At 45.4% G+C, this 25,413-nt stretch overlaps 3 protein-coding genes across 3 annotated transcripts in view; all 3 read right to left on the bottom strand.

Moving 5' to 3' along the window:
- LOC127866902 (mucin-19-like) overlaps positions 1 to 12,689 on the bottom strand; it is a 70,270-nt gene extending 57,581 nt beyond the window's left edge. The window contains exons 1-9 of the mRNA XM_052407754.1: positions 8,665 to 12,689; positions 7,081 to 7,272; positions 6,088 to 6,378; positions 4,669 to 4,860; positions 3,544 to 3,966; positions 1,735 to 2,091; positions 1,306 to 1,497; positions 643 to 936; positions 2 to 240 (exon numbers count right to left, since the gene is read on the bottom strand). Coding sequence (XP_052263714.1) covers positions 2 to 240; positions 643 to 936; positions 1,306 to 1,497; positions 1,735 to 2,091; positions 3,544 to 3,966; positions 4,669 to 4,860; positions 6,088 to 6,378; positions 7,081 to 7,272; positions 8,665 to 12,475 — 5,991 coding nt within the window. The 5' untranslated portion in view covers positions 12,476 to 12,689. The remainder of the gene's footprint in view (position 1; positions 241 to 642; positions 937 to 1,305; positions 1,498 to 1,734; positions 2,092 to 3,543; positions 3,967 to 4,668; positions 4,861 to 6,087; positions 6,379 to 7,080; positions 7,273 to 8,664) is intronic.
- Positions 12,690 to 12,936: 247 nt separating this feature from the next.
- LOC127866887 (mucin-22-like) lies at positions 12,937 to 22,210 on the bottom strand. Its single transcript, XM_052407723.1, has 14 exons — positions 22,165 to 22,210; positions 21,436 to 21,627; positions 20,413 to 20,637; positions 20,149 to 20,274; positions 19,885 to 20,043; positions 19,258 to 19,482; positions 18,598 to 19,119; positions 17,608 to 18,129; positions 16,913 to 17,535; positions 16,571 to 16,578; positions 14,803 to 15,935; positions 14,341 to 14,598; positions 13,582 to 14,004; positions 12,937 to 12,953 (listed from the first exon to the last, which is right to left on the bottom strand). Exons 1-14 carry the CDS (start codon positions 22,208 to 22,210, stop codon positions 12,937 to 12,939), a joined length of 4,479 nt encoding a protein of 1,492 aa, XP_052263683.1.
- A 2-nt stretch (positions 22,211 to 22,212) lies between these two features.
- LOC127866883 (uncharacterized) lies at positions 22,213 to 24,112 on the bottom strand. The gene is made up of 3 exons (XM_052407718.1): positions 24,094 to 24,112; positions 22,349 to 22,983; positions 22,213 to 22,224 (listed from the first exon to the last, which is right to left on the bottom strand). Exons 1-3 carry the CDS (start codon positions 24,110 to 24,112, stop codon positions 22,213 to 22,215), a joined length of 666 nt encoding a protein of 221 aa, XP_052263678.1.
- Between the last annotated feature and the right edge of the window lie 1,301 nt (positions 24,113 to 25,413).

Raw genomic sequence — 25,413 nt, 5'->3', positions numbered from 1 at the left:
CATCTGTTCCTGCACCAGATCCGGCCGTCGTTACATCTGTTTCAATACCAGTAGTGGACGTCGTTACATCTGTTTCTGTACCAGTAGTAACCGTCGTTTCATCTGTTTTTACATCAGTAGTGGCCGTCGTTACATCTGTTTCTGTACCAGTAGTAACCGTCGTTTCATCTGTTCCTACATCAGTAGTGGCCGTCGTTATATCTGTTCCTGCACTAGTTGTTGTCGTCGTTACATCTGTTTCTGTACCAGTAGTGACAGTCGTTACATCTGTTTCTGTACCAGTAGTGGCCGTCGTTACATCTGTTTCTGTACTAGTAGTAACCATCGTTTCATCTGTTTCTACATCAGTAGTGGCCGTCGATACATCTGTTCCTGCACTAGTTATTGTCGTCGTTACATCTGTTTCTTTACCAGAAGTGGCCGTCGTTACATCTGTTTCTGTAACTGTAGTGGCCGTCGTTACATCTGTTCCTACATCAGATGCGGCCGACGTTAAATCTGTTTCTGTACCCGTATTGGCAGTCGTTACATCTGTTTCTGTACCAGTAGTGGCCGTCGTTACATCTGTTCCTTCACTAGTTTTGGTCGTCGTTACATCTGTTTCTGTACCACTAGTGGCAGTCGTTACATCTATTTCTGTACCATTAGAAGCCGTCGTTACCACTGTCTCTGTACCAGTAGTGGCCGTTGTTACGTCTGTTCCTGCACCAGATTCGACCGTCGTTACATCAATTTCTGTACCAGTAGTTGTTGTCGTCGTTACATCTGTTTCTGGACCAGTAGTGACCGTCGTTACATCTGTTCCGGCACCAGATGCGGCCGTCGTTACATCTGTTTCTGTACCAGTAGTGGACGTCGTTATATCTGTTCCTGCACCAGATGCGGTCGTCGTTACATCTGTTTCTGTACCAGTAGTTACCGTCGTTTCATCTGTTCCTACATCAGTAGTGGCTGTCATTACATCTGTATCTGAACTAGTTGTTGTAGTCGTTACATCTGTTTCTGTACCAGTAGTGGCCGTCGTTACATCTGTTCCTGCACCAGATGCGGCCGTCGTTACATCTGTTTCTGTACCAGTAGTAACCGTCGTTTCATCTGTTCCTACATCAGTAGTGGCTGTCATTACATCTAATTCTGAACTAGTTGTTGTCGTCGTTACATCTGTTTCTGTACTAGTATTGGCCGTCGTTACATCTGTTCCTGCACCAGATGCGACCGTCATTACATCTGTTTCTGTACCAGTGGTGGCCGTCGTTACATCTGTTCCTGCACCAGATGCGGCCGTCGTTACATCTGTTTCTGTACCAGTAGTGGCTGTCGTAACATCTGTTTCTGTACCAGTAGTAACCGTCGTTTCATCTGTTCCTACATCAGTAGTGGCCGTCGTTACATCTGTTCCTGCAATAGTTGTTGTCGTCGTTATATCTGTTTCTATATCAGTAAGGACAGTCGTTACATCTGTTCCTGCAACAGATGCGGCCGTCGTTACATCTGTTTCTGTACCAGTAGTGGCTGTCGTAACATCTGTTTCTGTACTAGTAGTAACCGTCGTTTCATCTGTTCCTACATCAGTAGTGGCCGTCGATACATCTGTTCCTGCAATAGTTGTTGTCGTCGTTACATCTGTTTCTGTACCAGTGGCGGCCGTCGTTACATCTGTTACTGCGCCAGATGCCGCCGTCGTTACATCTGTTTCTGTACCAGTAGTGGCCGTCGTTACATCTGTTTCTGTACTAGAAGTGGCCGTCGTTACATCAGTTTCTGTATCAGTAGTGTCCGTCGTTGTATATGTTCCTACATCAGTAGTGGCCGTCGTTACATCTGTTACTGCACTAGTTTTGATCGTCGTTACATCTGTTTCTGTACCAGTAGTGGCCGTCGTTAAATCTGTTTCTTTTCCAGTAGTGACCGTCGTTACATCTGTTCCTACACCAGATGCGGCCGTCGTTACATCTGTCTCTGTACCAGAAGTTGCCGTCGTTACATCTGTTCCTACATCAATATTGGCCGTCGTTAAATCTGTTCCTGCACTAGTTGTGGTCGTCGTTACATCTCTTTCTGTCCCAGAAGTGGCCGTCGTTACATCTGTTTCTGTACCAGTAGTGGCCGTCGTTACATCTGTTTCTGTACCACTAGTGGCCGTCGTTACATCTGTTTCTTTTCCAGTAGTCACCGTCGTTACATCTGTTCCTACACCAGATGCGGCCGTCGTTACATCAGTCTCTATACCAGAAGTTGCTGTCGTTACATCTGTTCCTACATCAGTATTGGCCGTCGTTACATCTGTTCCTGCACTAGTTGTGGTCGTCGTTACATCTCTTTCTGTCCCAGAAGTGGCCGTTGTTACATCTTTTTCTGTACCAGTAGTGGCCGTCGTTACATCTGTTTCTTTACTAGTAACAACCGTCCTTTTTTCTGTTCCAACATCAGTAGTGGCCGTCGATACATCTGTTCCTACATCAGTAGTGGCTGTCATTACATCTGAACTAGTTGTTGTCGTCGTTACGTCTGTTTCTGTACCAGTAATGACAGTCGCTTCATTTGATTCTGTACCAGTAGTGGCCGTCGTTACATCTATTTCGGTACCAGTAGTAACCGTCATTACATCTGTTTCTGTACCAGTGGCGGCCGTCGTTACATCTGTTCCTGCACCAGATGGGGCCGTCGTTAAATCTGTTTCTGTACCAGTAGGGGCCGTCGTTACATCTGTTTCTGTACTAGCAGTGGCCGTCGTTACATCAGTTTCTGTATCAGTAGTGGCCGTCGTTACATTTGTTCCTACATCAGTAGTGGCCGTCGTTACATCTGTTCCTGCACTAGTTGTGGTCGTCGTTACATCTCTTTCTGTCCCAGAAGTGGCCGTCGTTACATCTGTTTCTGTACCAGTAGTGGCCGTCGTTACATCTGTTTCTGTACTAGTAACAATCGTCGTTTCATATGTTCCTACATCAGTAGTGGCCGTCGAAACATCTGTTCCTACATCAGTAGTGGCTGTCATTACATCTGTTTCTGAACTAGTTGTTGTCGTCGTAACATCTGTTTCTGTACCAGTAGTGACAGTCGCTACATTTGATTCTGTACCAGTAGTGGCCGTCGTAACATCTTTTTCGGTACCAGTAGTAGCCGTCGTTACATCTGTTTCTGTACCAGTGGCGGCCGTCGTTACATCTGTTCCTGCACCAGATGCGGCCGTCGTGAAATCTGTTTCTGTACCAGTAGTGGCCGTCGTTACATCTGTTTCTGTACTTGTAGTGGCCGTCGTTACATCAGTTTCTGTATCAGTAGTGGCCGTCGTTACATCTGTTCCTACATCAGTAGTGGCCGTCGTTACATCTGTTCCTGCACTTGTTGTGGTCGTCGTTACATCTGTTTCTGTACCAGTAGTGGCAGTAGTTAGATCTGTTTGTGTCCCAGTAGTGGCCGTCGTTACATCGGTTTCTGTACCAGTAGTGTCCGTCGTTACATCTGTTTCTGTTCCAGTAGTGGCCGTCGATACATCTGTTTCTACACCAGATGTGGCCGTCGTTACATCTGTTTCTGTACCTGTAGTGGCCGTTGTTACATCTGTTCCTACATCAGTAGTGGCCGTCGTTACATCTGTTCCTGCACTAGTTGTGGTCGTCATTACATCTGTTTCTGTACCAGAAGTGGCCGTCGTTAGATCTGTTTCTGTCACAGTAGCGGCCGTCGTTAAATCTTTTTCTGTACCAGAAGTGGCCGTCGTTACATCTGTTTCTGTTCCAGTAGTGGCTGTCGTTACATCTGTTCCTAAATCAGATGCGGCCGACGTTAAATCTGTTTCTGTACCAGTAATGGCAGTCGTTTCATCTGTTTCTGTACCATTAGTGGCCGTCGTTACATCTGTTCCTTCACTAGTTGTGGTCGTCGTTACATCTGTTTCTGTACCACTAGTGGCAGTCGCTGCATCTATTTCTGTACCATTAGTAGCCGTCGTTACATCTGTCTCTGTACCAGTAGTGGCCGTTGTTACATCTGTTCCTGCACCAGATGCGGCCGTCGTTACATCAATTTCTGTACCAGTAGTGGCCGTCGTTACATCTAATTCTGTACCAGTAATGGCCGTCGTTACATCTGTTTCTGTACCAGTAGTGGCCGTCGTAACATCTTTTTCTGAACCAGTAGTGGCCGTCGTTACATCTATTTCTGTACCAGTAGTGGCCGTCGTTACATCTGTTCCTGCACCAGATGCGGCCGTCGTTACATCAATTTCTGTACCAGTAGTTGTTGTCGTCGTTACATCTGTTCCTTCAACAGATGCGGCCGTCGTTACATCTGTTTCTGAACCAGTAGTGAATGTCGTTACATCTGTTACTGTACCAGTAGTAACCGTCGTTTCATCTGTTCCAACATCAGTAGTGGCCGTCGTTACATCTGTTCCTGCACTAGTTGTTGTCGTCGTTATATCTGTTTCTATACCAGTAGTAACAGTCGTTACATCTGTTTCTGTAACAGTAGTGGCCGTCGTTACATCTGTTGCTGTACTAGTAGTAACCGTCGTTTCATCTGTTCCTACATCAGTAGTGGCCGTCGATACATCTGTTCCTGCAATAGTTGTTGTCGTCGTTACATCTGTTTCTGTACCAGTAGTGACCGTCGTTACATCTGTTCCGGCACCAGATGCGGCCGACGTTACATCTGTTTCTGTACCAGTAGTGGACGTTGTTAAATCTTTTCCTGCACCAGATGCGGACGTCGTTACATCTGTTTCTGTACCAGTAGTAAACGTCGTTTCATCTGTTCCTACATCAATAGTGGCTGTCATTGCATCTGTTTCTGAACTAGTTGTGGTCGTCGTTACATCTGTTTCTGTACCAGTAGTGGCCGTCGTTATATCTGTTCCTGCACCAGATGCGGCCGTCGTTACATCTGTTTCTGTACCAGTAGTGGCCGTCGTTACATCTGTTCCTGCACCAGATGCGGCCGTCGTTACATCTGTTTCTGTACCAGTAGTGGCTGTCGTTACATCTGTTTCTGTACCAGTAGTAACCGTCGTTTCATCTGTTCCTACATCAGTAGTGGCCGTCGTTACATCTGTTCCTGCACTAGTTGTTGTCGTTGTTATATCTGTTTCTATATCAGTAGTGACAGTCGTTACATCTGTTTCTGTACCAGAAGTGGCCGTCGTTACATCTGTTTCTGTTCCAGTAGTGGCTGTCGTTACATCTGTTCCTACATCAGATGCGGCCGTCGATACATCTGTTTCTGTACCAGTAGTGGATGTCGTTACATCTGTTTCTGTAACAGTAGTAACCGTCGTTTCATCCATTCCCACAGCAGTAGTGGCCGTCGTTAAATCTGTTCCTGTACTGGTTGTTGTCGTCGTTACATCTGTTTCTGTACCAGTATTGGCCGTCGTTACATCTGTTCCTACATCAGTAGTGGCCGTCGTTAAATCTGTTCCTGCACTAGTTGTGGTCGTCGTTACATCTGTTTCTGTACCAGTAGTGGCCGTCGTTATATCTGTTTCTGTCACAGAAGTGGCCGTCGTTACATCTGTTTCTGTACCAGAAGTGGCCGTCGTTACATCTGTTTCTGTTCCAGTAGTGGCTGTCGTTACATCTGTTCCTACATCAGATGCGGCCGACGCTAAATCTGTTTCTGTACCAGTAATGGCAGTCGTTACATCTGTTTCTGTACCAGTAGTGGCCGTCGTTACATCTGTTCCTTCACTAGTTGTGGTCGTCGTTACATCTGTTTCTGAACCACTAGTGGCAGTCGTTACATCTATTTTTGTACCATTAGAAGCCGTCGTTACCACTGTCTCAGTACCAGTAGTGGCCGTTGTTACATCTGTTCCTGCACCAGATGCGGCCGTCGTTACATCAATTTCTGTACCAGTAGTGGCCGTCGTTACATCTATTTCTGTACCAGAAGTGGCCGTCGTTACATCTGTTACTGTACCAGTAGTGGCCGTCGTTACATCTGTTCCTGCACCAGATGCGGCCGTCGTTACATCTGTTTCTGTACCAGTAGTGGACGTCGTTACATCTGTTCCTGCACCAGATGCGGCCGTCGTTACATCTGTTTCTGTACCAGTAGTGGATGATGTTACATCTGTTTCTGTACCAGTATTAACCGTCGTTTCATATATTCCCACATCAGTAGTGGCCGTCGTTACATCTGTTTCTGTTCCAGTAGTGGCTGTCGTTACATCTGTTCCTAAATCAGATGCGGCCGACGTTAAATCTGTTTCTGTACCAGTAATGGCAGTCGTTTCATCTGTTTCTGTACCATTAGTGGCCGTCGTTACATCTGTTCCTTCACTAGTTGTGGTCGTCGTTACATCTGTTTCTGTACCACTAGTGGCAGTCGCTGCATCTATTTCTGTACCATTAGTAGCCGTCGTTACATCTGTCTCTGTACCAGTAGTGGCCGTTGTTACATCTGTTCCTGCACCAGATGCGGCCGTCGTTACATCAATTTCTGTACCAGTAGTGGCCGTCGTTACATCTAATTCTGTACCAGTAATGGCCGTCGTTACATCTGTTTCTGTACCAGTAGTGGCCGTCGTAACATCTTTTTCTGAACCAGTAGTGGCCGTCGTTACATCTATTTCTGTACCAGTAGTGGCCGTCGTTACATCTGTTCCTGCACCAGATGCGGCCGTCGTTACATCAATTTCTGTACCAGTAGTTGTTGTCGTCGTTACATCTGTTCCTTCAACAGATGCGGCCGTCGTTACATCTGTTTCTGAACCAGTAGTGAATGTCGTTACATCTGTTACTGTACCAGTAGTAACCGTCGTTTCATCTGTTCCAACATCAGTAGTGGCCGTCGTTACATCTGTTCCTGCACTAGTTGTTGTCGTCGTTATATCTGTTTCTATACCAGTAGTAACAGTCGTTACATCTGTTTCTGTAACAGTAGTGGCCGTCGTTACATCTGTTGCTGTACTAGTAGTAACCGTCGTTTCATCTGTTCCTACATCAGTAGTGGCCGTCGATACATCTGTTCCTGCAATAGTTGTTGTCGTCGTTACATCTGTTTCTGTACCAGTAGTGACCGTCGTTACATCTGTTCCGGCACCAGATGCGGCCGACGTTACATCTGTTTCTGTACCAGTAGTGGACGTTGTTAAATCTTTTCCTGCACCAGATGCGGACGTCGTTACATCTGTTTCTGTACCAGTAGTAAACGTCGTTTCATCTGTTCCTACATCAATAGTGGCTGTCATTGCATCTGTTTCTGAACTAGTTGTGGTCGTCGTTACATCTGTTTCTGTACCAGTAGTGGCCGTCGTTATATCTGTTCCTGCACCAGATGCGGCCGTCGTTACATCTGTTTCTGTACCAGTAGTGGCCGTCGTTACATCTGTTCCTGCACCAGATGCGGCCGTCGTTACATCTGTTTCTGTACCAGTAGTGGCTGTCGTTACATCTGTTTCTGTACCAGTAGTAACCGTCGTTTCATCTGTTCCTACATCAGTAGTGGCCGTCGTTACATCTGTTCCTGCACTCGTTGTTGTCGTTGTTATATCTGTTTCTATATCAGTAGTGACAGTCGTTACATCTGTTTCTGTACCAGAAGTGGCCGTCGTTACATCTGTTTCTGTTCCAGTAGTGGCTGTCGTTACATCTGTTCCTACATCAGATGCGGCCGTCGATACATCTGTTTCTGTACCAGTAGTGGATGTCGTTACATCTGTTTCTGTAACAGTAGTAACCGTCGTTTCATCCATTCCCACAGCAGTAGTGGCCGTCGTTAAATCTGTTCCTGTACTGGTTGTTGTCGTCGTTACATCTGTTTCTGTACCAGTATTGGCCGTCGTTACATCTGTTCCTACATCAGTAGTGGCCGTCGTTAAATCTGTTCCTGCACTAGTTGTGGTCGTCGTTACATCTGTTTCTGTACCAGTAGTGGCCGTCGTTATATCTGTTTCTGTCACAGAAGTGGCCGTCGTTACATCTGTTTCTGTACCAGAAGTGGCCGTCGTTACATCTGTTTCTGTTCCAGTAGTGGCTGTCGTTACATCTGTTCCTACATCAGATGCGGCCGACGCTAAATCTGTTTCTGTACCAGTAATGGCAGTCGTTACATCTGTTTCTGTACCAGTAGTGGCCGTCGTTACATCTGTTCCTTCACTAGTTGTGGTCGTCGTTACATCTGTTTCTGAACCACTAGTGGCAGTCGTTACATCTATTTTTGTACCATTAGAAGCCGTCGTTACCACTGTCTCAGTACCAGTAGTGGCCGTTGTTACATCTGTTCCTGCACCAGATGCGGCCGTCGTTACATCAATTTCTGTACCAGTAGTGGCCGTCGTTACATCTATTTCTGTACCAGAAGTGGCCGTCGTTACATCTGTTACTGTACCAGTAGTGGCCGTCGTTACATCTGTTCCTGCACCAGATGCGGCCGTCGTTACATCTGTTTCTGTACCAGTAGTGGACGTCGTTACATCTGTTCCTGCACCAGATGCGGCCGTCGTTACATCTGTTTCTGTACCAGTAGTGGATGATGTTACATCTGTTTCTGTACCAGTATTAACCGTCGTTTCATATATTCCCACATCAGTAGTGGCAGTCGTTAAATCTGTTCCTGTACTAGTTGTTGTCGTCGTTACATCTGTTTCTGTACCAGTAGTGGTCGTCGTTACATCTGTTCCTACATCAGTATTGGCCGTCGTTACATCTGTTCCTGCACTTGTTGTGGTCGTCGTTACATCTGTTTCTGTACCAGTAGTGACAGTCGTTACATCTGTTTCTGCACCAGTAGCAACCGTCGTCTCATCTGTTCCTACATCAGTAGTGGCCGTCGTTACATCTGTTTCTGTACCAGTAGTAACCGTCGTTACATCTGTTTCTGTACCAGTAGTGGCCGTCGTTACATCTCTTTCTGTAACAGAATAGGCCGTCGTTACATCTGTTTCTGTACCAAAAGTGGCCGTCGTTACATCTGTTTCTGTACTAGTAATAACCGTCGTTTCATCTGTTCCTACATCAGTAGTGGCCGTCGATACATCTGTACCTACATCAGTAGTGGCTGTCATTACATCTGTTTCTGAACTAGTTGTTGTCGTCGTTACATCTGTTTCTGTACCAGTAGTGACAGTCGCTACATTTGATTCTGTACCAGTAGTGGCCGTCGTTACATCTGTTTCTGTACCAGTAGTAGCCGTCGTTACATCTGTTTCTGTGCCAGTGGCGGCCGTCGTTACAACTGTTCCTGCACCAGATGCGGCCGTCGTTAAATCTGTTTCTGTACCAGTAGTTGCCATCGTTACATCTGTTTCAATACTAGTAGTGGCCGTCATTAGATCAGTTTCTGTATCAGTAGTGGCCGTCGTTACATCTGTTCCTATATCAGTAGTCGCCGTCGTTACATCAGTTCCTGCACTAGTTGTGGTCGTCGTTACATCTGTTTCTGTACCAGTAGTGGTAGTCGTTAGATCTATTTGTGTCCCAGTAGTGGCCATCGTTACATCTGTTTCTGTACCAGTAGTGGCCGTCGTTACATCTGTTTCTGTTCCAGTATTGGCCGTCGTTACATCTGTTCCTACACCAGATGCGGCCGTCGTTACATCTGTTTCTGTACCTGTAGTGGCCGTTGTTACATCTGTTCCTACATCAGTAGTGGCCGTCGTTACATCTGTTCCTGCACTAGTTGTGGTCGTCGTTACATCTGTTCCTGTACCAGTAGTGGCCGTCGTTATATCTGTTTCTGTACCAGTAGCAACCGTCGTTTCATCTGTTCCTACATCAATAGTGGCCGTCGTTACATCTGTTTCTGTACCAGAAGTAACCGTCGTTACATCTGTTTCTGTACCAGTAGTGACCGTCGTTACATCTCTTTCTGGCCCGGAAGTGGCCGTCGTTACATCTGCTTCTGTACCAGTAGTGGCTGTCGTTATATCTGTTTCTGTACTAGTAATAACCGTCGTTTCATCTGTTCCTACATCAGTAGTGGCCGTCGATACATCTGTACCTACATCAGTAGTGGCTGTCATTACATCTGTTTCTGAACTAGTTGTTGTCGTCGTTACATCTGTTTCTGTACCAGTAGTAACAGTCGCTACATTTGATTCTGTACCAGTAATGGCCGTCGTTACATCTGTTTCTGTACCAGTAGTAGCCGTCGTTACATCTGTTTCTGTGCCAGTGACGGCCGTCGTTACATCTGTTCCTGCACCAGATGCGGCCGTCGTTACATCTGTTTCTGTACCAGTAGTGGCCGTCGTTACATCTGTTCCTGCACCAGATGCGGCCGTCGTTACATCTGTTTCTGTATCAGTAGTGGATGTCGTTACATCTGTTTCTGTACCAGTAGTAACCGTCGTTTCATCAGTTCCTACATCAGTAGTGGCCGTCGTTACATCTGTTCCAGCACTAGTTGTGGTCGTCGTTACATCTGTTTCTGTACCAGTAATGGCCGTCGTTATATCAGTTTCTGTACCAGTAGCAACCGTCGTTTTATCTGTTCCTACATCAGTAGTGGCCGTCGTTACATCTGTTTCTGTGCCAGTAGTAACCGTCGTTACATCTGTGTCTGTACCAGTAGTGGCCGTCGTTACATCTCTTTCTGGCCCGGAAGTTGCCGTCGTTACATCTGCTTCTGTACCAGTAGTGGCCGTCGTTACATCTGTTTCTGTACTAGTAATAACCGTCGTTTCATCTGTTCCTACATCAGTAGTGGCCGTCGATACATCTGTACCTACATCAGTAGTGGCTGTCATTACATCTGTTTCTGAAGTAGTTGTTGTCGTCGTTACATCTGTTTCTGTACCAGTACTGGCAGTCGCTACATTTGATTCTGTACCAGTAGTGGCCGTCGTTACATCTGTTTCTGTACCAGTAGTAGCCGTCGTTACATCTGTTTCTGTACCAGTGGCGGCCGTCGTTACATCTGTTCCTGCACCAGATGCGGCCGTCGTTAAATCTGTTTCTGTACCAGTAGTTGCCGTCGTTACATCTGTTTCTGTACTAGTAGTGGCCGTCGTTACATCAGTTTCTGTATCAGTTGTGGCCGTCGTTACATCTGTTCCTACATCAGTAGTGGCCGTCGTTACATCTGTTCCTGCACTAGTTGTGGTCGTCGTTACATCTGTTTCTGTACCAGTAGTGGCAGTCGTTAAATCTGTTTGTGCCCCAGTAGAGGCCGTCGTTACATCTGTTTCTGTACCAGTAGTGGCCGTCGTTACATCTGTTTCTGTTCCAGTAGTGGTCGTCGTTACATCTGTTCCTACACCAGATGCGGCCGTCGTTACATCAATTTCTGTACCAGTAGTGGCCGTCGTTACATCTATTTCTGTACCAGTAGTGGATGTCGTTCCATCTGTTTCTGTACCAGAAGTGGCCGTCGTTACATCTGTTTCTGTTCCAGTAGTGGCTGTCGTTACATCTGTTCCTACATCAGATGCGGCCGACGTTAAATCTGTTTCTGTACCAGTAATGGCAGTCGTTACATCTGTTTCTGTACCAGTAGTGGCCGTCGTTACATCTGTTCCTTCACTAGTTGTGGTCGTCGTTACATCTATTTCTGTACCACTAGTGGCAGTCGTTACATCTATTTCTGTACCATTAGTAGCCGTCGTTACCATTGTCTCTGTACCAGTATCGGCAGTTGTTACATCTGTTCCTGCACCTGATGCGGCCGTCGTTACATCAATTTCTGTACCAGTAGTGGCCGTCGTTACATCTATTTCTGTACCAGTAGTGGATGTCGTTACATCTGTTTCTGTACCAGTAGTAACCGTCGTTTCATCCGTTCCTACAGCAGTAGTGGCCGTCGTTACATCTGTTCCTGCACTAGTTGTTGTCGTAGTTATATCTGTTTCTATACCAGTAGTGACAGTCGTTACATCTGTTTCTGTAACAGTAGTGGCCGTCGTTACATCTGTTTCTGTACTAGTAGTAACCTTCGTTTCATCTGTTCCTACATCAGAAGTGGCCGTCGATACATCTGTTCCTGCAATAGTTGTTGTCGTCGTTACATCTGTTTCTGTACCAGTAGAGACCGTCGTTACATCTGTTCCGGCAACAGATGCGGCCGTCGTAACATCTGTTTCTGTACCAGTAGTGGACGTCGTTACATCTGTTCCTGCACCAGATGCGGCCGTCGTTACATCTGTTTCTGTACCAGTAGTGGATGTCGTTACATCTGTTTCTGTACCAGTAGTAACCGTCGTTTCATCTGTTCCTACATCAGTAGTGGCCGTCGATACATCTGTTCCAGCACTAGTTGTTGTCGTCGTTACATCTGTTTCTGTACCAGTGGCGGCCGTCGTTACATCTGTTACTGCACCAAATGTGGCCGTCGTTACATCTGTTTCTGTACCAGTAGTGGCCGTCGTTACATCTGTTTTTGTACTAGTAGTGACCGTCGTTACATCAGTTTCTGTACCAGTAGTGGCTGTCGTTACATCTGTTCCTACATCAGTAGTGGCCGTCGTTACATCTGTTACTGCACTAGTTGTGATCGTCGTTACTTCTGTTTCTGTACCAGTAGTGGCAGTCATTAGATCTGTTTCTGTCCCAGTAGTGGCCGTCGTTACATCTCTTTCAGTACCACTAGTAGCCGTCGTTACATCTGTTTCTTTTCCAGTAGTCACTGTCGTTACATCTGTTCCTACACCAGATGCGGCCGTCGTTACATCTGTCTTTGTACCAGTAGTGGCCGTCGTTACATCTGTTCCTACATCAGTATTGGCCGTCGTTACATCTGTTCGTGCACTAGTTGTGGTTGTCGTCACATCTCTTTCTGTCCCAGAAGTGGCCGTCGTTACATCTGTTTCTGTACCAGTAGTGGCTGTCGTTACATCTGTTTCTGTACTAGTAGTGGCCGTCGTTACATCTGTTCCTATATCAGTAGTGGCCGTCGTTACATCTGTTCCTGCACTAGTTGTGGTCGTCGTTACATCTCTTTCTGTCCCAGAAGTGGCCGTCGTTACATCTGTTTCTGTACCAGTAGTGGCCGTCGTTACATCTGTTTCTGTACTAGTAACAACCGTCGTTTCATCTGTTCCTACATCAGTACTGGCCGTCGAAATATCTGTTCCTACATCAGTAGTGGTTGTCATTACATCTGTTTCTGAACTAGTTGTTGTCGTCGTAACATCTGTTTCTGTACCAGTAGTGAAAGTCGCTACATTTGATTCTGTACCAGTAGTGGCCGTCGTAACATCTGTTTCGGTAGCAGTAGTAGCCGTCGTTACATCGGTTTCTGTACCAGTGACGACCGTCGTTACATCTGTTCCTGCACCAGATGCGGCCGTCGTTAAATCTGTTTCTGTACCAGTAGTAGCCGTCGTTACATCTGTTTCGGTACTAGTAGTGGCCGTCGTTACATCAGTTTCTGTATCAGTAGTGGCCGTCGTTACATCTGTTCCTACTTCAGTAGTGGCCGTCGTTACAATTGTTCCTGCATTAGTTGTGGTCGTCGTTACATCTGTTTCTGTACCAGTAGTGGCAGTCGTTAGATCTGTTTGTGTCCCAGTAGTGGCCGTCGTTACATCGATTTCTGTACCAGTAGTGGTCGTTGTTACATCTGTTTCTGTTCCAGAAGTGGCCGTCGTTACATCTGTTCCTACACCAGATGCGGCTTTCGTTACATCTGTTTCTTTACCTGTAGTGGCCGTTGTTACATCTGTTCCTACATCAGTAGTGGCCGTCGTTACATCTGTTCCTGCACTAGTTGTGGTCGTCATTAAATCTGTTTCTGTATCAGTAGTGGCCATCGTTAGATCTGTTTCTGTCACAGTAGTGGCCGTCGTTAAATCTTTTTCTGTACCAGAAGTGGCCGTCGTTACATCTGTTTCTGTTCCAGTAGTGGCTGTCGTTACATCTGTTCCTAAATCAGATGCGGCCGACGTTAAATCTGTTTCTGTACCAGTAATGACAGTCGTTTCATCTGTTTCTGTACCAGTAGTGGCCGTCGATTCATCTGTTCCTTCACTAGTTGTGGTCGTCGTTACATCTGTTTCTGTACCACTAGTGGCAGTCGCTACATCTATTTCTGTACCATTAGTAGCCGTCGTTACATCTGTCTCTGTACCAGTAGTGGGCGTTGTTACATCTGTTCCTGCACCAGATGCGGCCGTCGTTACATCAATTTCTGTACCAGTAGTGGCCGTCGTTACATCTATTTCTGTACCAGTAGTGGCCGTCGTTACATCTGTTTCTGTACCAGTAGTGGCCGTCGTTACATCTATTTCTGAACCAATAGTGGCCGTCGTTACATCTATTTCTGTACCAGTAGTGGCCGTCGTTACATCTGTTCCTGCACCAGATGCGGCCGTCGTTACATCTGTTTCTGTACCAGTAGTGGTCATCGTTACATCTGTTCCTGCACCAGATGCGGCCGTCGTTACATCTGTTTCTGTACTAGTAGTGGCCGTCGTTACATCAGTTTCTGTATCAGTAGTGGGAGTCGTTTTATCTGTTCCTACATCAGTAGTGGCCGTCGTAACATCTGTTCCTGCACTAGTTGTGATCGTCGTTACATCTGTTTCTGTACCAGTAGTGGCAGTCGTTAGATCTGTTTCTGTCCCAGTAGTGGCCGTCGTTACATCTGTTTCTATACCACTAGTGGCCGTCGTTACATCTGTTTCTTTTCCAGTAGTCACCGTCGTTACATCTGTTCCTACATCAGATGCGGCCGTCGTTACATCTGTCTCTGTACCAGTAGTTGCCAACGTTACATCTGTTCCTACATCAGTATTGGCCGTCGTTACATCTGTTCCTGCACTAGTTTTGGTCGTCGTTACATCTCTTTCTGTCCCAGAAGTGGCCGTCGTTACATCTGTTTCTGTACAAGTAGTGGCCGTCGTTACATCTGTTTCTGTACTAGTAACAACCGTCGTTTCATCTGTTCCTACATCAGTAGTGGCCGTCGATACATCTGTTCCTACATCAGTAGTGGCCGTCGTTACATCTGTTCCTGCACTAGTTATGGTCGTCGTTACATCTGTTTCTGTACCAGTAGTGGCCGTCGTTAGATCTGTTTCTGAACTAGTTGTTGTCGTCGTTACATCTGTTTCTGTACCAGTAGTGAAAGTCGCTACATTTGATTCTGTACCAGTAGTGGCCGTCGTTACATCTGTTTCGGTACTAGTAGTAGCCGTCGTTACATCTGTTTCTGTACCAGTGGCGGCCGTCGTTACATCTGTTCCTGCACCAGATGCGGCCGTCGTTAAATCTGTTTCTGTACCAGTAGTGGCCGTCGTTACATCTGTTTCTGTACTAGTAGTGGCCGTCGTTACATCAGTTTCTGTATCAGTAGTGGGAGTCGTTTTATCTGTTCCTACATCAGTAGTGGCCGTCGTAACATCTGTTCCTGCACTAGTTGTGGTCGTCGTTACATCTGTTTCTGTCCCAGCTGTGGCCGTCGTTACATCTGTTTCTGTACCAGTAGTGTCCGTCGTTACATCTATTTCTGTTCCAGTAGTGGCCGTCGTTACATCTGTTCCTATACCAGATGCGGCCGTCGTTACATCTGTTTCTGTACCTGTAGTGGCCGTTGTTACATCTGTTCCTACATCAGTAGTGGCCGTCGTTACATCTGTTCCTGCACTAGTTATGGTCGTCGTTACATCTGTTTCTGTACCAGTAGTGGCCGTCGTTAGATCTGTTTCTGTCACAGTAGTGGCCGTCGTTACATCTGTTTCTGTACCAGACGTGACAGTCGTTACACCTGTTTCTGTTCCAGTAGTGGCTGTCGTTACATCTGTTCCTACATCAGATGCGGCCGACGTTAAATCTGTTTCTGTACCAGTAATGGCAGTCGTTACATTTGTTTCTGTAACAGTAGTGGCCGTCGATACATCTGTTCCTTCACTAGTTGTGGTCGTCGTTACATCTGTTTCTGTACCACTAGTGGCAGTCGTTACATCTATTTCTGTACCATTAGTAGCCGTCGTTACCTCTGTCTCTGTACCAGAAGTGGCCGTCGTTACATCTATTTCTGTACCAGTAGTGGCCGTCGTTACATCTGTTTCTGTACCAGTATTGGCCGTCTTTACATCTGTTCCTGCACCAGATGCGACCGTCGTTACATCTGTTTCTGTACCAGTAGTGGCCGTCGTTACATCTGTTCCTGCACCAGATGCGGCCGTCGTTACATCTGTTTCTGTACCAGTAGTGGCCGTCGTTACATCTGTTCCTGCACCAGATGCGGCCATCGTTACATCTGTTTCTGTACCAGTAGTGGATGTCGTTACATCTGTTTCTGTACCAGTAGTAACCGTCGTTTCATCTGTTCCTACATCAGTAGTGGCCGTCGTTACATCTGTTTCTGCACTAGTTGTTGTCGTCGTTATATCTGTTTCTATACCAGTAGTGACAGTCGTTACATCTGTTTCTGTAACAGTAGTGGCAGTCGTTACATCTGTTTCTGTACTAGTAGTAACCGTCGTTTCATCTGTTCCTACATCAGAAGTGGCCGTCGATACATCTGTTCCTTCAATAGTTGCTGTCGTCGTTACATCTGTTTCTGTACCAGTAGAGACCGTCGTTACATCTGTTCCGGCACCAGATGCGGCCGTCGTAACAGCTGTTTCTGTACCAGTAGTGAACGTCGTTACATCTGTTCCTGCACCAGATGCGGCCGTCGTTACCTCTGTTTCTGTACCAGTAGTGGATGTCGTTACATCTGTTTCTGTAACAGTAGTAACCGTCGTTTCATCCATTCCCACATCAGTAGTGGCCGTCGTTAAATCTGTTCCTGTACTGGTTGTTGTCGTCGTTACATCTGTTTCTGTACCAGTATTGGCCGTCGTTACATCTGTTCCTACATCAGTAGTGGCCGTCGTTAAATCTGTTCCTGCACTAGTTGTGGTCGTCGTTACATCTGTTTCTGTACCAGTAGTGACAGTCGTTACATCTGTTTCTGTAACAGTAGTGGCCGTCGTTACATCTGTTTCTGTACTAGTAGTAACGGTCGTTTCATCTATTCCTACATCAGTAGTGGCCGTCGATACATCTGTTTTTGTACCACTAGTTGCAGTCGTTACATCAATTTCTATACCAGTAGTAGCCGTCGTTACATCTGTCTCTGTACCAGAAGTGGTCGTCGTTACATCTGTTCCTTCATCAGAAGTGGCCGTCGTTACATCTGTTCCTGCACTAGTTGTGGTCGTCGTTACATCTATTTCTGTACCAGTAGTGGCCGTCGTTAGATCTGTTTCTGTCACAGTAATAACAGTCGTTTCATCTGTTCCTGTTCCAGTAGTGACAGTCGCTACATTTGATTCTGTTTCAGTAGTGGCCGTCGTTACATCTGTCTCTGTACCAGAAGTGGTCGTCGTTACATCTGTTCCTGCACCAAATGCGGCCGTCATTTCATCTATTTCTGTACCAGTAGTAGCCGTCGTTACATCTATTTCTGTACCAGTAGTGGCCGTCGTTACATCTGTTTCTGAACCAGTAGTGGACGTCGTTACATCTGTTTCTGTACCAGTAGTAACAGTCGTTTCATCTGTTCCTTCATCAGAAGTGACCGTCGTTACATCTGTTCCTGCACTAGTTGTTGTCGTCGTTACATCTGTTTCTGTATCACTAGGGGCCGTCGTTACATCTGTTCCTACATCAGTAGTGGCCGTCGTTACATCTGTTCCGGCACTAGTTGTGGTCGTCGTTACATCTGTTCCTGTACCAGAAGTGGCCGTCGTTACATCTGTTCCTGTACCAGATGTGGCCGTCGTTACATCTGTTTCTGTACCAGTAGTGGTCGTCGTTATACCTGTTCCTGCACCAGATGAGGCCGTCGTTAAATCTGTTTCTGTACCTTTAGTGGCCGTTGTAACATCTGTTCCTACATCAGAAGTGGCCGTCGTTACATCTGTTCCTGCACTAGTTGTGGTCGTCGTTACATCTGTTTCTGTACCAGTAGTGGCCGTCGTAAGATCTGTTTCTGTCAGAGTAGTAACAGTCGTTTCATCGGTTCCTGTACCAGTAGTGACAGTCGCTACATTTGATTCTGTACCAGTAGTGGCCGTCGTTACATCTGTCTCTGTACCAGTAGTGGATGCCGTAACATCTGTTTCTGTACCAGTAGTAAACGTCGTTTCATCTGTTCCTACAGCAGTAGTGGCCGTCGTTACATCTGTTCCTGCACTAGTTGTTGTCGTCGTTATATCAGTTTCTATACCAGTAGTGACAGTCGTTACATCTGTTTCTGTAACAGTAGTGGCCGTCGTTACATCTGTTTCTGTACTAGTAGTCACGGTCGTTTCATCTATTTCTACATCAGTAGTGGCCGTCGATACATCTCTTCCTGCAATAGTTGTTGTCGTCGTTACATCTGTTTCTGTACCAGTGGCGGCCGTCGTTACATCTGTTCCTGCACCAGATGCGGCCGTTGTTACATCTGTTTCTGTACCAGTAGTTGCCTTCGTTACATCTGTTTTTGTACTAGTTGTTGTCGTCGTAACATCTGTTCCTGAACTAGTTGTGATCGTCGTTACATCTGTTTCTGTACCAGTAGTGGCAGTCGTTAGATCTGTTTGTGTCCCAGTAGTGGCCGTCGTTACATCTGTTTCTGTACCAGTAGTGGCCGTCGTTACATCTGTTTCTGTTCCAGTAGTGGCCGTCGTAACATCTGTTCCTACACCAGATGCGGTCGTCGTTACATCTGTTTCTGTACCTGTAGTGGTCGTTGTTACATCTGTTCCTTCATCAGAAGTGGCCGTCGTTACATCTGTTCCTGCACTAGTTGTGGTCGTCGTTACATCTTTTTCTGTACCAGTAGTGGCCGTCGTTAGATCTGTTTCTGTCACAGTAGTAACAGTCGTTGCATCTGTTCCTGTTCCAGTAGTGACAGTCGCTACATTTGATTCTGTACCAGTAGTGGCCGTCGTTACATCTGTCTCTGTACCAGAAGTGGTCGTCGTGACATCTGTTCCTGAACCAAATGCGGCCGTCATTACATCTATTACTGTACCAGTAGAAGCCGTCGTTACATCTATTTCTGTACCAGTAGTGGCCGTCGTTACATCTGTTTCTGAATCAGTAGTGGACGTCGTTACATCTGTTTCTGTACCAGTAGTAACAGTCGTTTCATCTGTTCCTTCATCAGAAGTGACCGTCGTTACATCTGTTCCTGCACTAGTTGTTGTCGTCGTTACGTCTGTTTCTGTATCACTAGGGGCCGTCGTTACATCTGTTCCTACATCAGTAGTGGCCGTCGTTACATCTGTTCCGGCACTAGTTGTGGTCGTCGTTACATCTGTTCCTGTACCAGAAGTGGCCGTCGTTACATCTGTTCCTGCACCAGATGCGGCCGTCGTTACATCTGTTTCTGTACCAGTAGTGGCCGTCGTTATATCTGTTCCTGCACCAGATGAGGCCGTCGTTAAATCTGTTTCTGTACCTGTAGTGGCCGTTGTAACATCTGTTCCTTCATCAGTAGTGGCCGTCGTTACATCTGTTCCTACATCAGTATTGGTCGTCGTTACATCTGTCCCTGCACTTCTTGTGGTCGTCGTTACATCTCTTTCTGTCCCAGAAGTGGCCGTCGTTTCATCTGTTTCTGTACCAGTAGTTGCCGTCGTTACATCTGTTTCTGTACTAGTAATAACCGTCGTTTCATCTGTTCCTACATCAGTAGTGGCCGTCGATACATCTGTTCCTACATCAGTAGTGGCTGTCATTACATCTGTTTCTGAGCTAGTTGTTGTCGTCGTTACATCTGTTTCTGTACCAGTAGTGACAGTCGCTACATTCGATTCTGTACCAGTAGTGGCCGTCGTTACATCTGTTTCTGTACCAGTAGTAGCCGTCGTTACATCTGTTTCTGTACCAGTGGCGGCCGTCGTTACATCTGTTCCTGCACCAGATGCGGCCGTCGTTAAATCTGTTTCTGTACCAGTAGTGACCGTCGTTACATCTGTTTCTGTACTAGTAGTGGCCGTCGTTACATCAGTTTCTGTACCAGTAGTGGCCGTCTTTACATCTGTTCCCACATCAGTAGTGGCCGTCGTTACATCTGGTCCGGCACTAGTTGTGGTCGTCGTTACATCTGTTTCTGTACCAGTAGTGGCAGTCGTTAGATGTGTTTGTGTCCCAGTAGTGACCGTCGTTACATCTTTTTCTGTACCAGTAGTGGCCGTCGTTACATCTGTTTCTGTTCTAGTAGTGGCCGTCGTTACATCTGTTCCTACACCAGATGCGGCCGTCGTTATTTCTGTTTCTGTACCTGTAGTGGGCGTTGTTACATCTGTTCCTACATCAGTAGTGGCCGTCGTTACATCTGTTCCTGCTCTAGTTGTGGTCGTCGTTACATCTGTTTCTGTACCAGTAGTGGCCGTCGTTAGATCTGTTTCTGTCACAGTAGTGGCCGTCGTTACATCTGTTTCTGTACCAGAAGTGGCCGTCGTTACATCTGTTTCTGTTCCAGTAGTGGCCGTCGTTACATCTGTTCCTACATCAGATGCGGTCGACGTTAAATCTGTTTCTGTACCAGTAATGGCAGTCGTTACATCTGTTTCTGTATCAGTAGTGGCTTTCGTTACATCTGTTCCTTCACTAGTTGTCGTCGTCGTTACATCTGTTTCTGCACCACTTGTGGCAGTCGTGACATCCATTTCTGTACCAGTAGTAGCCGTTGTTACCTCTGTCTCTGTACCAGAAGTGGCCGTTGTTACATCTGTTCCTGTACCAGATGCGGCCGTCGTTACATCAATTTCTGTACCAGTAGTGGCCGTCGTTACATCTATTTCTGTACCAGTAGTGGCCGTCGTTACATCTGTTTCTGTACCAGTAGTGGCCGTCGTTACATTTGTTGCTGCACCAGATGCGGCCGTCGTTACATCTGATTCTGTACCAGTAGTGGATGTCGTTACATCTGTTTCTGTACCAGTAGTAACCGTCGTTTCATCCGTTCCTACATCAGTAGTGGCCGTCGTTACATCTGTTCCTGCACTAGTTGTTGTCGTCGTTATATCTGTTTCTATACCAGAAGTGACAGTCGTTACATCTGTTTCGGTAACAGTAGTGGCCGTCGTTACATCTGTTTCTGTACTAGTAGTAACCGTCGTTTCATCTGTTCCTACATCAGTAGTGGCCGTCGATACATCTGTTCCTGCAATAGTTGTTGTCGTCGTTACATCTGTTTGTGTACCAGTAGTGACCGTCGTTACATCTGTTCCTGCACCAGATGCGGCCGTCGTTACATCTGTGTCTGTACCAGTAGTGGACGTCGTTTCATCTGTTCCTGCACCAGATGCGACCGTCGTTACATCTGTTTCTGTACCAGTAGTGGATGTCGTTACATCTGTTTCTGTACCAGTATTAACCGTCGTTTCATCTATTCCGCCATCAGTAGTAACCGTCATTAAATCTGTTCCTGTACTAGTTGTTGCCGTCGTTACATCTGTTTCTGTACCAGTAGTGGCCGTCGTTACATCTGTTCCTACATCAGTAGTGGCCGTCGTTACATCTGTTCCTGCACTAGTTGTGGTCGTCGTTACATCTGTTTCTGTACCAGTAGTGACAGTCGTTACATCTGTTTGTGTACCAGAAGTTGCCGTCGTTACATCTGTTTCTGTACCACTAGTTACAGTCGTTACATCAATTTCTGTACCAGTAGTAGCGGTCGTTACATCTGTCTCTGTACCAGTAGTGGTCGTCGTTACATCTGTTCCTGCACCAAATGCGGCCGTCGTTACATCTATTTCTGTATCAGTAGTTGCCGTAATTACATCTATTTCTGTACCAGTAGTGGCCGTCGTTACATCTATTTCTGTACCAGTAGTGGCCGTCGTTACATCTGTTTCTGAACCAGTAGTGGACGTCGTTACATCTGTTTCTGTACCAGTAGTAACAGTCGTTTCATCTGTTCCTATATCAGAAGTGGCCGTCGTTACATCTGTTCCTGCACTAGTTGTTATCGTCGTTACATCTGTTTTTGTATCAGTAGTGGTCGTCGTTACATCTGTTCCTACATCAGTAGTGGCCGTCGTTACATCTGTTCCGGCACTAGTTGTGGTCGTCGTTGCATCTGTTTCTGTACCAGTAGTGGCAGTCGCTACATTTGATTCTGTACCAGTAGTAGTGGACGTCGTTACATCTGTTTCTGTACCAGTAGTAACAGTCGTTACATCTGTTTCTGTACCAGTAGTGACAGTCGCTACATTTGATTCTGTACCAGTAGTGGCCGTCGTTACATCTGTTTCTGTACCAGTAGTAGCCGTCGTTACATCAGTTTCTGTACCTGTGGCGGCCGTCGTTACATCTGTTCCTGCACCAGATGCGGCCATCGTTAAATCTGTTTCTGTACCAGTAGTGGCCGTCGTTACATCTGTTTCTGTACTAGTAGTGGCCGTCGTTACATCAGTTTCTGTACCAGTAGTGGCCGTCATTACATCTGTTCCTACATCAGTTGTGGCCGTCGTTACATCTGTTCCTGCACTAGTTGTGGTCGTCGTTACATCTGTTTCTGTACCAGTAGTGGCAGTCGTTAGATCTGTTTCTGTTCCAGTAGTGACCGTCGTTACATTTGTTTCTGTACCACCAGTGGCCGTCGTTACATCTGTTTCTGTTCCAGTAATAGCCGTCGATACATCTGTTCCTACACCAGATGCGGCCGTCGTTACATCTGTTTCTGTACCTGTAGTGGCCGTTGTTACATCTGTTCCTACATCAGTAGTGGCCGTCGTTACATCTGTTCCTGCACTAGTTGTGGTCGTCGTTACATCTGTTTCTGTACCAGTAGTAGCCGTCGTTACATCTGTCTCTGTACCAGTAGTGGCCGTCGTTACATCTGTTTCTGTACCAGAAGTGGCCGTCGTTACATCTGTTTCTGTTCCAGTAGTGGCCGTCGTTACATCTGTTCCTACATCAGATGCGGCCGACGTTAAATCTGTTTCTGTTCCAGTAATGGCAGTCGTTATATCTCTTTCTGTAACAGTAGTGGCCGTCGTTACATCTGTTCCTTCACTAGTTGTGGTCGTCGTTACATCTGTTTCTGTACCACTAGTGGCAGTCGTTACATCTATTTCTGTACCAGTATTAGCCGTCGTTACCTCTGTCTCTGTACCAGTAGTGGCCGTCGTTACATCTGTTCCTGCACCAGATGCGGCCGTCGTTACATCGATTTCTGTACCAGTAGTGGCCGTCGTTACATCTGTTCCTGCACTAGTTGTGGTCGTCGTTACATCTGTTTCTGTACCAGTAGTGGCAGTCGTAACATCTGTTTCTGTACCAGTAGTGGCCGTCGTTACATCTGTTTCTGTACCAGTAGTGGCCGTCGTTACATCTGTTTCTGTACCAGTTGTGGCCGTCGTTACATCTGTTATTGCGCCAGTTGTCGTCTCTGCTCTTGTACAAGATAGTGCTATAGCAGACAAAAGTGTCGGGTTATGGAACTTGTTCCGCGTAACTCTATGGTTTACTTCTACCAAGGCCCCATAGCTATCTTTAAATGTAAACATCTTTCCGTTTTGTTTGTTGTTATTCGTATGTGTCAAGGTGAACGTTTTTTATCTTAAGTCTTATATCTTTTTATATATACTTTCAACGGTATTCACGTCTTCACTATCAGCGTAAGTATAATACGGCATGCATATACTTCTTTTAACTTAATGTTGTAAACTATTTATTGTATTAGAGTTTCCATTTTACACCCACGTGTTCTGAAAAATATTCCTATCGGTGCAAATTTGATATTTGATAGTATAATATACTTCTTCATTTGGTAACTACATAGACAACAAAATTCTTTGTCAACTTTGCCACATCGATTAGTACTTTAATTTCCTTTCTGCGTGTTTTATTTGTTTTTTATTACTATTATTCATGTATGTTTTTCGTTAATGTATGCTTGTATTTCTGTGTGAATTAATGCAGTTGTTTATATATATTTATTTATACATTTATATATGCATGAAATACTGTAATTATTCATGCATAAAATGCATTTATTTATGTTTGTAAATATTGTTATAACCCTCGCAAAGATTACTCACAAACAACAAGCAAATTCGTTGAATTGGTTGAATTGATACCCTTCGCCTAATAGAGTGTGTCAAACAATATGTGTAGGGTAATTGTTTAAAGCTGTAGCGATTAAAAGTTCCATCATTCAAAAAACAACAAAGGGCAATAACTCTTATTTAAGAAAGTGAATGCTTGTGCTTCTTACGCATGGCACTTCCCCTCATTAATATCAATACACCCATGAAGTTTCATGTTGAAGTCTTACGTGGTATCTGAGATATAGACCTGAAAAGTTTTATCATACACAAAACAGTAGCTGCGTGTGTGATACACAATGCCCCTACTGCGCTTTGAAGTCCCTCGGCGGCTCTTTTAGTCTGAAACTGACAGGGTTTCTTAAAAACGGAAAACGGTTATTTTACAGAAAATTTCAAAGTCAAAGGCCATTTACTTCCGCACAAATCAATAAACCGGAACGAAAATTACACTTCATCCGTAAGGCATGTATGTTGATGTCGCATACAAAAAAATAAGCTCAATACTAATATATATATAAATATATTTAAAAGTGTTGAATAAAAAGCTTCCGGAAAACGGTTATTATAGAGAAAATTTCTATATCCGCTTTGTCTCATATCTCCGTGCCTTTTACTTTCTATTTATAGAAATTCAAACCTTGAATTATATCTCTTTAAAAAAATATTACTTCCCTTGTCAAAATGACCTTGTATATGCACAATGATCAATACAAATTATTTGCCTTTAAAGCTTATTACGTCCCTTTGCAAACATTGAGGTCAGTCAAAGGCCGTATCTTCGTCAAAAATCAACGGACCGGAACGAATTCTACACTTCATCTGTAGGTAACTTAGGTAGACTCACATACCAAAAATCAACTGAATATATGATAGCGTGACGTAAAAAAAAACTCTGGACACAAAATGTTATATTTGACACTCAAAAAGCTTTTTTTTTTCAAGATACAAAGGGGCATAACTCCGTTATTGACAGATGGTGTACAATGCCATTTAGCGTGCCTTATCCTCTTATCCATATATATACTCATACCAAGTTTCAATGAAATCCGCAAAAGCACTTCTAAGATATGGCTCCGGACACACAAAAATGCATTTGTTCAAGACACAAAAGGCCATAACTCCGTTATTAACAGATGGTGTACGATTACATTTGGCGTGCATCATCCTCTTATCCATATATATACTCATACCAAGTTTCAATGAAATCCGCCACAGCACTTCCAAGATATGGCTCCGGACGGACGGAAAGACGGACGAAAAGACGGACGAACGGGCAACGCCAAAACAGTATCCTCTGCCTATGGCGGTGGATAATAAGTGTAACTAGAGAAAGTGTATGATTGTGGTTCTTGTGCATGGCATTTCGCCGCTTTGATACCTATATACCTATGAATTTGTATGTTAATATATTATATAGTTTATGAAATTAAGCCCTAAACGATTTTTTAACAGGTTGTTGTTTTTTCCTTAGGTTTTTTACACATAAT

Source organism: Dreissena polymorpha, chromosome 2 (assembly GCF_020536995.1).
Source record: "Dreissena polymorpha isolate Duluth1 chromosome 2, UMN_Dpol_1.0, whole genome shotgun sequence".
Classification (NCBI taxonomy): Eukaryota; Metazoa; Mollusca; class Bivalvia; order Myida; family Dreissenidae; genus Dreissena; species Dreissena polymorpha.
The sequence above is the reverse complement of the archived record's forward strand: the minus strand, read 5'-3'. Positions and strand labels throughout refer to the sequence as shown.